At 40.0% G+C, this 12,001-nt stretch overlaps 1 protein-coding gene across 1 annotated transcript in view; it reads right to left on the reverse strand.

The window, feature by feature from the left end:
- The window catches only part of LOC106560293 (carboxyl-terminal PDZ ligand of neuronal nitric oxide synthase protein), a 191,816-nt gene extending 180,321 nt beyond the window's left edge, over window positions 1–11,495 (reverse strand). Inside the window, exons 1-2 of the mRNA XM_014123046.2 lie at window positions 10,913–11,495; window positions 10,598–10,669 (exon numbers count right to left, since the gene is read on the reverse strand). Of these exons, the coding sequence (XP_013978521.1) occupies window positions 10,598–10,669; window positions 10,913–11,017 (177 nt within the window). The 5' untranslated portion in view covers window positions 11,018–11,495. The remainder of the gene's footprint in view (window positions 1–10,597; window positions 10,670–10,912) is intronic.
- Window positions 11,496–12,001: the final 506 nt, after the last annotated feature.

Below are 12,001 nucleotides of genomic sequence, written 5' to 3' on the forward strand. Positions count from 1 at the left end.
GATTAGGGAGGACGATCATTTTTTATGAGCATGGCCTTATTATTGATTACACCATATTGGATAACTGTCATTCATATTCCATTCACCCAGCTCAATGTAACATTAATAGGTTTGGGCTACTACATGATACTTGAATTTGCCCTAAACCCATCATGACCCAAATTAAAGTTTATAACGTAGGTGCACAGGTCGTAAACAGTTCATTTAGACCCGCTATTTATTTGAAACAGGCCTTTATTTGCTGAAATGTGTGCCATTGCTCGGCTATTAAAAGGGACAGGCGACTATTTGACACTCCGCATTTAATTAAAGTTTTACAGGAGCTACTAGAACTAACACATTAGTAATAGGGATGTGACACATGTTCCATTTTTCTTAATGTTTAAACGGTCATTTTTTTATTGTTTAACCTCTTGACGTTCCCCTAGGATAGGGGGCGCCACAGCGCATTTTTGAAAAAAATTCGTGCCCATTTTAAACGGCCTCCTACTCAAACTCAGAAGCTAGGATATGCATATAATGAATACTTGTGGATAGAAAACACCCTAAAGTTTCTAAAACTGTTTGAATGGTGTCTGTGAGTATAACAGAACTCATATGGCAGTCAAAACCCCGAGACAGATGGAAACAGGAAGTGGAATTCTGAATGGCGAACTCAACTTCATCACGTTGCCTATTAATCACACCGTGAGCTATGGTTCATTGAGCACTTCCTATTGCTTCCACTAGATGTCCCCAGTCTTTACAAAGTGATTTGAGACTCCTACTGTGAAAACTGACAGAATGACACGCTGTGGAACGTGGTCACACGGAGAGGGCCATCACCATTATGACGCCGGCGCCCCTGGTTACCCTCCCCTTTCGAAACGTTTTGAAACACAATGCAATCATCCTCCTTGAATCTTATTGGCTCTCTTGTTGAAAAACGCCCTGAAGATTTATGTTATACAACGTTTGACATGTTTGAACGAACCTAAATGGAAAATCGAAATGGCTGTCCCGTGGCCGACGGAGCATTTGGATCAGCTTTCAGACGCGCTAACAACAACAAGCTCTTGGAACATAAAGGAGTAATTTTTCAGAACAAAAATAAATTTGTTGTGGACCTGGGATCCCTGGAAGTGCTTTCTGATGAAGACAACCAAAGGTAAGGGATTATTGACAATAGTATACAAGACTAGATGTGATATGCGATTGTTCCAAGATGGCGCTGACCTGTAACGTTAGCCTATTTTTCAGAGTACCCTTTCATCGCAAAGTATGATTACCCAGTAAAGTTAATTTTAAATCTGGCATTACAGGTGCTTTCAAGAGATATTCATCTATAAATCTTAGAATGACAATATTACATTTAAAAAATGTTTTCGAATAGTAATTTAGTAAATTGTAGCTCTGTTTCATCGGATGCATTTGAGGGAAAATAGTTAGTCAACGTTACGCACCGATGTAAAATGCTGTTTTTATATATAAATATGAACTTTATCGAACAAAAGAATGCATGTATTGTGTAACATGATGTCCTAGGTGTGTCATCTGATGAAGATTGTCAAAGGTTAGTGCTGCATTTAGCTGTTTTTTGGTTATTTGTGATGCATGTGGTTGGTCGGAAAATGTCTATGTGGCTACTTTTACGATATACTCCTCTAACATAATCTAATGTTTTCCTTTTGCTGTAAAGCCTTTTTGAAATCGGACAACGTGGTTCGATTCAGGAGAGGTGTATCTATAAAACGATATAATTTGAAAAAAAATATTGAAAAAAAAAACTATAATATTTTGTTATGCTAATGGCGATATGATTTTTCGCTGGATGTCTGCACAGGGGTTAAATAAAGGTCTAAAAAAATACCGATTTCTGATTGTTATGAAAACTTGAAATCGGCCCTGATTAACTTGTCTGGGCTAGGGGGCAGTATTTTCACGGCCGGATGAAAAACGTACCCAATTTAAACAGGTTATTACTCTGGCCCAGAAACTAGAATATGCATATTATTAGTAGATTTGGATAGGAAACACTCTAAAACTGTTTGAATGGTGTCTGTGAGTATTACAGAACTCATATGGCAGGCAGAAACCTGAGAAAATTCCAAGCAGGAAGTGGAAAGTCTGAGAATTGTAGTTCTTCTTTTGATTCTCTATCGAACCTACAGTGTCTGTGGGGTGACGTTGCACTTCCTAAGGCTTCCATTGGTTGTCTAAAGCCTTTAGAAAGTGGTTTGAGCATTTTCCTGTCACTGGGCAGATAATAGGAGCTCAGTTACTGAGTGATCTGCCTGGCAACAAAGGGATTGGATATGCTCGGTCCCGCGAGCGCGCCCCTCCTTCTTTTTCTTCTTGAATGAATATGCTATTGTCCGGTTGGAATATTATCGCAATTTTACGTAAAAAATACCATAAAGATTGATTTTAAACAGCGTTTGACATGCTTCTAAGTACGGTAATGGAACATTTTGACTGTTCGTCTCTCGTTCCGCGCTAGCGCATTACCCTTTGGATAGTGACCTGAACGCACGAACAAAACGGAGGTATTTGTACATAAATATGGATTTTTTCGAACAAAAACAACATTTCTTGTGGAAGCAGCAGTCCTGGGAGTGCATTCTGACGAAGATCAGCAAAGATAAGAGAATATTTCTAATACTAATTCTGAGTTTAGGTTGCCCCGAACTTGGCGGGTGTCTGAATAGCTCACCGTGATGGCTGAGCTATGAACTCAGAATATTGAAAAATGTGCTTTCTCCGTAAAGCTATTTTAAAATCTGACACAGCGGTTGCATCCAGGGGTAGTCTATCTATAATTCTTAAAATAATTGTTAGATATTTTGTCAACGTTTATGATGAGTATTTTTGTAAATTGATGTGCACATTCACTGGGGTTTTGGTGGGAATACATTTTCTGAACATCACACGCCAATGTAAAATGCTGTTTTTGGATATAAATATGAACTTTAGCGAACAAAACATACATGTATTGTGTAACATAATGTCCTGGGAGTGTCATCTGATGAAGATCGTCCCACCTAGCCCATAGAAGTTAATCGGCTTTTCCGATTAATCGGTCGACCTCTAATCTCATACTGGCCAATAAAAAGAAAAGATTAAGATGGGCATAAGAACACAGACACTGGACAGAGGAACTATGCCTAGAAGGCCAGCATCCCGGAGTCGCCTCTTCACTGTTGACTTTGAGACTGGTGTTTTGCGGGTACTATTTAATGAAGCTGCCAGTTGAGGACTTGTGAGGTGTCTGCTTATTTGAGCTGATCTTGTTATAATATGGACTTGGTTTTTTACCAAATAGGGCTATCTTCTGTATACCAGTCTTACCTTGTCACAACACAACTGATTGCCTCAAACACATTAAGAAGGAAAGAAATTCCCCAAAATGTACTTTTAAAAAGGCACACCTGTAAATTGAAATTCACTCCAGGAAACAACTTCATGAAACTGGTTGAGAGAATGCCAAGAGTGTGCAAAGCTGTCATCAAGGCAAAGGGTGGCTACTTTGCGGATGACTCAAAACTATACATGTCAGTGTCACCAGCAAAGCACCCGCACACATCACACCACCTCCATGCTTCACGGTGGGAACCACACATGCAGAGATCATCCGTTCACCTACTCTGCGTCTCACAAAGACACAGCGGCTGGAATCCAAAATCTCAAATTTGGACTCATCAGACCAAAGGACAGACTTCCACCGGTCTAATGTCCATTGCTTGTGTTTCTTGGCCCAAGCAAGTCTCTTCTTATTGGTGTCCTTTAGTAGTGGTTTCTTTGCAGCAATTCGACCACGAAGGCCAGATTCAGGCAGTCTCCTCTGAACAGTTGATGTTGAGATGTGTCTGTTACTTGAACTCTGTGAAGCATTTATTTGGGCTGCAATTTCTGAGGCTGGTCACTCTAATGAACTTATCCTCTGCAGCAGAGGTAACTCTGGGTCTTTCTTTCCTGTGGCGTTCCTCATGAGAGCCAGTTTCATCATAGTGCTTGATGGTTTTTGCGGCTGCAATTGAAGAAACTTCTAAAGTTCTATACATTTTCTGGATTGAGTGACCTTCATGTCTTAAAGTAATGATGGACTGTCGTTTCTCTTTGCTTATTTGAGCTGTCCATATGGACTTTGTCTTTTACCAAATAGAGCTATGTTCTGTATACCACCCTTACCTTGTCACAACACAACCGATTGGCTCAAACGCGTTAACTTCATCGGGGTAGGGGGCAGTATTTTCAAGTCCGGATGAAAAGCGTGCCCAGAGTAAACTGTCTGCTACTCAGGCCCAAAAGCTAGAATATGCATATAATTAGTAGATTTGGATAGAAAACACTCTGAAGTTTCTAAAAGTGTTTGAATGATGTCTGTGAGTATAACTCATATGGCAGGCAAAAACCTGAGAAAAAATCCAACCAGGAAGTGTGGAAATCTGAGGTTTGTAGTTTTTCAAGTGATTGCCTATCCAATATACAGTGTCTATGGGGTCATATTGCACTTCCTAAGGCTTCCACTAGATCAGTCTTTAGAATGTTGTTTAAGGCTTCTACTGTGAATGGGGAGCGAATAAGAGCTGTTTGAGTTAGGTGTCTGGCAGTAGGCCATTATTTTAGCTACGCGCGAGGCCATGAGCACGAGCTCAGTTCTCTTTCCTTTATGAAGACAAAGGAATTGTCCGGTTGGAATATTTTTGAAGATTTATGATAAAAACATCCTAAAGTTTGATTCTACACATCGTTTGACATGTTTCTACAAACTGTAATAGAACTTTTTTGACTTTTTGTCTGGACTTTAGTGCGTGCGCCTTCTGCATTTTGAATAGTGAACCTAACGCGCGAACAAAATGGACGTATTTGGACATAAAATTAACTTTATCGAACAAAACAAACATTTATTGTGGAACTGGGATTCCTGGGAGTGCATTCCGATGAAGATCATCAAAGGTAAGTGAATATTTATAATGCTATTTCTGACTTTTGTTGACAACATGGCGGGTATCTGTATGGCTTGTTTTGGTGACTGAGCGTTGTACTCAGATTATTGCAAAGTGTGCTTTTGCCGTAAAGCTTTTTTGAAATCTGACACAGCGGTTGCATTAAGGAGAAGTGTATCTTTAATTCTATGCATAACAGTTGTATATTTTATCAACGTTTATGATGAGTATTTCTGTAAATTGATGTGCTCATTCACAGGAAGTTTTGGAGGCAAAACATTTCTGAACATTACATGCCAATGTAAAATGGGTTTTTTGGATATAAATATGAACTTTATCGAGCAAAACATACATGTATTGTGTAACATGAAGTCCTATGAGTGCCATCTGATGAAGATCATCAAAGGCTAGTGATTCATTTTAGCTGTATTTCTGGTTTTTGTGACGCCTCTCCTTGCTTGGAAAATGGCTGTGTGGTTTTTCTTGTCTAGGTGCTGTCCTAACATAATCTAATGCTATGCTTTCGCCATAAAGCCTTTTTGAAATCGGACACTGTGGTTGGATTAACGAGAAGTTTATCTTTAAAAGGGTGTATAATACTTGTATGTGTGAGAAATTTGAATTATGAGATTTTTGTTGTTTTAAATTTGGCGCTCTGCTATTTCACTGGCTGTTGGCGAGTGGGACGCTACCATCCCACATACCCCAGAGAGGTTAAGAAGGAAAGAAATTCCACAAATTAACTTTTAACAAGGCACACCTGTTAATTGAAATGCATTCCAGGTGACTACCTCATGAAGCTGGTTGAGAGAATGCCAAGCGTGCAGGTGTGTCCAAACTTTTGAATGGTACTGTATGTAAATATATCATAGACAACATTACTATACGGTTATAACTTGCTTATAAATGATAACATATGTGACACGTTTCAAGAAACTAGGTGTATGTCACATGTCACTACTTCACAGGAAAGGCATTTGTTTCTAGACAGAAATGCTTTCTGGAAAATGTGAACTTTCATGTGCCTTAATAATAAACTGGTATGCCATCAGTAAATACGAATAAAATTGTTAAATTACGAGCCTAGTTGGTTTAGCGACGGAAAAAGTCAGGAACCTTCCTGCTAGCTATGATTGGCTGAGATAATGGATGGGCTGGACATGCCGAGAGATGAGTTCGGATTGGTCAACAATGTAGCAGGCTTCTGTCTATAACATGAGCTGCTCAGTATATGTAGATAATCCTTGCTACCAAATACGGCTTTTTTTTAAAAGATATAACGTAAGCCATGGAGAACCATAAAAGTGTTGCTACTGATCTCAACAACATTGCTGCCCAGAATTTAGCAGGCGCTATTGACAATGATCAGTGAGAAAATGTTGTGATGGACTACTTTCTGCACACGGTCAGTGTAAACCAGAGTGACTTGACACAACAATGAGGCAAACAAGCTGTAGCTAGCTACAAACCAAACTGAAAAGACACGCTGCCGTGAAGCGTTTATCCCATGTATACAGGTAAGAGTCTAGCTACATTTTCAGATATTATACGTTTCTAGTTTTGTCAGAAAGTTGTGTTATTTGCAAGTTAAAGCGTTCTGTTAGCCAGCTAGCGAACGTTATCTTGCTGGCTCGCTAGCTAATGTTACGTGTATGATCTGTGTAGTAATATTATTTGTATCTCAGAAATCCATTTGCATTGCTAGTTATAGCATAATGTTAGCTAGCTAGCTAACATTGAACCTAGTTGGTTAGCTTTATCTACCTGAAGATTCATACCACAGCATTTCATGTGGCTAGCTATGACAATCAGTTTGTATTACTAGTAGATCATTGTTTAGCTAGCTAGTTAGCTAGCTACATGTCTAAACAAAAGACTCCACTTCGCCAGATGATTTCATTTTACTAGGCAAGTCAGTTAAGAACAAATTCTTATTTACAATGAAGGCCTACCGGGGAACAGTGGGTTAACTGCCTTGTTCAGGGGTAGAACGACAGAGTTTTAGCTTGTCAGCTCGGGGATTTGATCTAGCAACCTTTCAGTTAGTGGCCCAATCCTCTAACCACTAGGCTACCGGCCACCCCATGACCCATCAAGTTAGCCAGGTGTGTCTGGGGTTGATTACGGCCATCTATTGTATTTCATGAACATCTGTACATGTCTAGACAATAGTGACCCATCCACTTAGCTATGTGGCTGGGGGTGGATATAGCATTTCTTTCACATGACCCATCAATTTAGACAAGTGTGTCTGGTAGGGGTGTGCCGACATGGCCATACTCGTATTCATAATCGTATGCGTAAATTGACAGTTGGTATTTGGATCAGTGGCGTGTTTTCATGGACGCCAAGGGAAGCTAGACCCCCCCCAAAAATTTTTTTTATACAAACATTTAAAATTATGTATTTCGTCTCTGTGTTTTCACAATTTTCCTTCAATTTGCAAGAGCCTGATTGTATCTCAACAGAGAAAGCATCCAAGCGAGTGAAACAGCGCCCCTCTGTCTCTGTATGTATAGGCTATCTATCTGATTCTGTCATAAAGAGTATGACATTGTTGTCACCCTTGCATTCAGCCAGCGAGCATTTGACATCCCTCGATAAAAAAAGTATAAAAGAATAGCCAATCAGCACTGAGTTAAACTGAGTGAGCTCAACTGTGAACAGTTCTGACGCACCCAAATAAAATCAATAAACGTTGATTTTATTTGATATAGTGTGTTTATGACGGTAATGTAAAGAACAACATGATCTGCACAAAAGTCAGATTAGGATATAGGCGAAGGACTAGATAAAGGGTATTTTTACCTGGAGTTTTGTCTTATTGTAGGCTACTACTTTAACCACTTTTAGTCTTGAAATCTTTGGTTGTTTACTACACTATCTACTCACTCTGTTTTGCAGATGGCCACACATGTGAATCCTTAAAGAGATGGGTGGGGCTAAGGCTTAAGAGGGTGTAAACGATGCTGAATAGGTGTAGACGAAGAGCTCTCCAGTAGGTGTACCAAAACAGGAACATTTTCTCAAAAGGCGGGTTACAAGTTTATCAACTTTCAAAGCAGAATTACTTTCTTATTGTTCCTCAACTGCAGTGTATGCTATACCATTTGGTAGCTCTGAGTCTCTACTTTTATCCAATGTAAAAAAACACAATTTCAATTTTGCTACATTACACCGAATCGAGGCAGTCGGTACATATGGATAAACTGATGATGATGTTTCAAAGGGCATCAGAGCATCATCTAGACAGCAGAATTAGAAGCTAGTTATAGTCAATTGATGTATTCTGGCGCAGTGGACCTCTCTTCTCATCCTTAGTCTGCCTCTAATCATTTCCTTCTGCTGGTCTATCAGAGCACCGTCAATTAACCCAGCTAAAGCAGATTCATGAGAAATGAATCCCTTTAAGACACTGCAAAGGTCTCTTCTCCTCTGAAGAGCTGCAGCTCCAGTACTATACAGGGAGGCTAAGTTAAGATATAGAGCCTGATTCTCTTCCTCTTCTACTATTTATCTCCCAGCACAGATTTCTCATAATGCTCTGCTGTAAATCATTCATATAAAATGTCCTTTAATACTAAGAGAAGAATGGATTATTTGAAATATGGGCTCTCTGCAAAAGTGTGTGTGTGGATGACTCGTATGTGTGTGTGCGTCAGTGGCGCAGCGCAGTTTTGCGGGGCCCCCCACAAGGTCCGAGCAAGGCCCCCTCATAATATGTATTCAAATGTTGAGGTGTCAAATAATGAAGTGTATGTTTTCAAAATGCATACTGCAACTAGCTCATTGCAAACTGGTGTGTGACACACTGATGAAGCCTGCCTTCCGATGAATATGTTTGCTGTTTGAGATGCTGTAGCAGCAGCTCTCGCGCTGTCTGACAGTTTTGCATTCAATGGCTCTGTATCTGAATGCTGTACGCATGATAAATAAGATAGGCCTACATAACGAATATACTGTACATACGTGCCCATTTAATTCCACTAAATTATGCAAATTGTTTATAGACCAATAAGCATGACCAATCAAATGTATTTCCATCGACTGGTATTTCCATCAATTAATAGGCTAAAAAGCATTATTTCCCAATAGGATTTTTTCTTATTCAGTACAATTGGCCGTTCCCGGCTGTTTTATTTTTTTATTGGTTACCAGGCATGGCAGTTCTGATAGGTGACACACACACACACTATCAACAAGTTGCTTAGCAATCGCAATGACACATGACTCAGGGAAAACAAACTGATTAACACTAATTTGCTGCTAGACTAGTGAGATAAGTTAACAGTGAGACAAACCAACACAGCTATTTTACAACAAGCCTACATATTGACCTTTAAACTAATACCATACTGTTCAATACGAACAAAGTACACTATTTTTATTAGGAGTACACTGTACTTACAGGAATAATTACACAGTAATAAGGACACCGCAATGTAAAAATGTGACTTGAAAGTTTAAAGTCCATACAAACAGTCTGGCCAGAGCTTCCACACCAGGCCCAGATGCCTGTTTCCGTCCTTTGTGTTGACCAGGCCTGTTTAAACTATTTTCACACAGTAAGAGGTAGAGCCTTTTCTGCTGCCAACAACAACAGCTGCTGATTTGCCCTGGCAGGGGTCCGCACTGTGGGCAGGGGGTCTCGGCTTTCAAACAATTAATAGGATAATTTGCACCTTGCGTGTATTTATGTGCGTGTGTGTGTATGTGTGTGTGAGTTGACTAGACAAGTATCAGGAGCCTGCAACAACAGGGAATGAAGAGAACATCTGAGTAACAATGTCTAAAAATAACAAACAATGATACAAAGCCCTGTTGTGTGGTGGGAGTATGGGAGAACTCTCTCATCTCTCTGATATTCCACATATTTGAAAAACACAGATAAAACCTTTCTCCTGAGAAGAAGTGATATTACATAGTAATCTTTATTGAGATAAAACTCAAACTGCACACACACTTACGGGAACTTGTAAGCCAGGGCCATGAGCAAATATTGACCCTATAACCTTTGCTTGTACTGGTTAAACAGTAATGACATAGCCTACCTTCACCAAACAGCCAGAATTATCAGGATATACAACTGTAGAAATTCAACAGGATATAGCACAAATAAATGGTCAAAAAGAAACACAGTATGGTGGTGAATATTGAGATCAATATTTTAAGATGACCATAGGCTAACGATCAGACAATATAAGACCAATGAAGAGCGCGAGACCGCGAAACGCAGTTTCTATAAAGCATTTCCACCCCATTGCCTCACTTCAAAGAGCGCCTTCCCTGATCACCGTCCGACCGCATGGACCACATGAGAACAAGAAAAAGCGGCCCATACAATTTTCAGGAGCCTATAAACCTGAGTAATATATTTTGCTTAACTAACCCGATTTAGTTCTGCTAAGCCGAGTCATTTGTTGATTGATTTGTCACACTTTCTAGTGGCGTGGTTAAATTACGCTGGAGCCGGTACGCAGCCAGGCCACCCAGATAGGAACACTTATAAGCGCATCTGTGCTTAGTTCTTTCACGTTCTTCTTGTCATCAAATCCAGCCAGATTTATCGCATGGCCTAGCCTACCTACATGGGCATTATGGCATTGTTTCGCAATGGAACATCAGTAGCCGAGATTGGTGACTAGTTTCTTTAGATGAAGGGCATAACTAACCCGTATTCTTCTCATAGCAGCTACGATCTCCACTCTGCTGTTCGGCCGCGCCACGTCCAGACTGCCGATGTACTGGTTAGGATCAAAACAGAAAGCAATTATAGAAATGTTACCATATTTGTTTTTACTACTGCGATATTCAAACACCAACACTAACAACATTAATGTGGGAAAAGTAGAAGGGGGATTAGCCTAGGATATAACCTAGGCTGATACTTAACAAACCTTATTAAGCTAACTACAACATTGGTTTGTCAAAAGTTAATGATAGTTTAGCAAATAATATCAATACAATAACATATACAAACAACTCACCTTGGCTTCGAAGTTGATCCCATGTTGGAATGCTTCCTCGTTATGCAATGGAATTCTCAAATCATGGCCATCGTCAACAAGATTGTACTTTGTTTTCGCTGGCATGACTGCCGACTATCCGTTTTCGCAACACACGGAAAGGAGACGAATTTAACGTTACTTGTTAATCCAAAACGCTGCCAGACAGCTAAAATATTCCCAACAATCAGGAGTCCCAAATTCCTTAATTCCAGTGGTCCATCGTAGCAACTGGACTCGTCCCACACCTGAGTAGCACACTAGTATATCCAGTAGGCTAGGTGTAACGAACGTTAACTTTGTATCTATTGCTCACGCAAGTAGGCTGGCTTCCCGTTCTGATAAAAAACAATCGTCGCTCTCTTGCGAATCAACTCACTTCCAAAAATAAGTAGCCCAAGGTTACTTCCAACAACGTAAAAGCACTTATAACCAAAAACACTATATGCAATAGTCCAAATTTGTGTTGTTCTGGTCCTGACGAATTTCCCCTGACGAACTTCACTACAGCGCCATGACCAGCCTCTTCACTCTCTCCCATGGATTCTCAAGGCAGATCGGGATTGGAGGAATCTGGGAAATCCACCTGTTTTCATTGGAACAGAGTTACATCATGGAATAGTAGGAGGGAGAAACGCTCGAACTCAGCCCCAGGAAAGCCGTGAATGTCAACCAGCGGCTTAACGAGAAGGAATTGTTGCTCTTTCGGTCCAACTTTCCTAAAACCTATGTAGTTACATGGTAGTGATTAATGAGTTACATAGGCATGTAGGCAGCTACAGTGTAGGCCTAATTGCAGTGTAGGTGCACACTGTTACACTGTAGGCCTACGTATAACTAACTGTGTTATAACACTTGTTTGAAGTTTGTATAAAACTTAAACACATTGGTATGCTTATGCATTGCATTACTAAACCAACTCAAACTAAGTGTTTGTAAATTCTCCCTCACCCAACAATGTATCCTATGTTCTAGATCAGGTATCTTTATTAGAAGTTAAATTATGATTATGTAGAATAGTGGTGTTGTTTAGGCAGATATAAGATAGGGTGATAGCAATGGATAGACAGC

This window comes from Salmo salar, chromosome ssa10, assembly GCF_905237065.1.
Source record: "Salmo salar chromosome ssa10, Ssal_v3.1, whole genome shotgun sequence".
Lineage (NCBI taxonomy): Eukaryota > Metazoa > Chordata > Actinopteri > Salmoniformes > Salmonidae > Salmo > Salmo salar.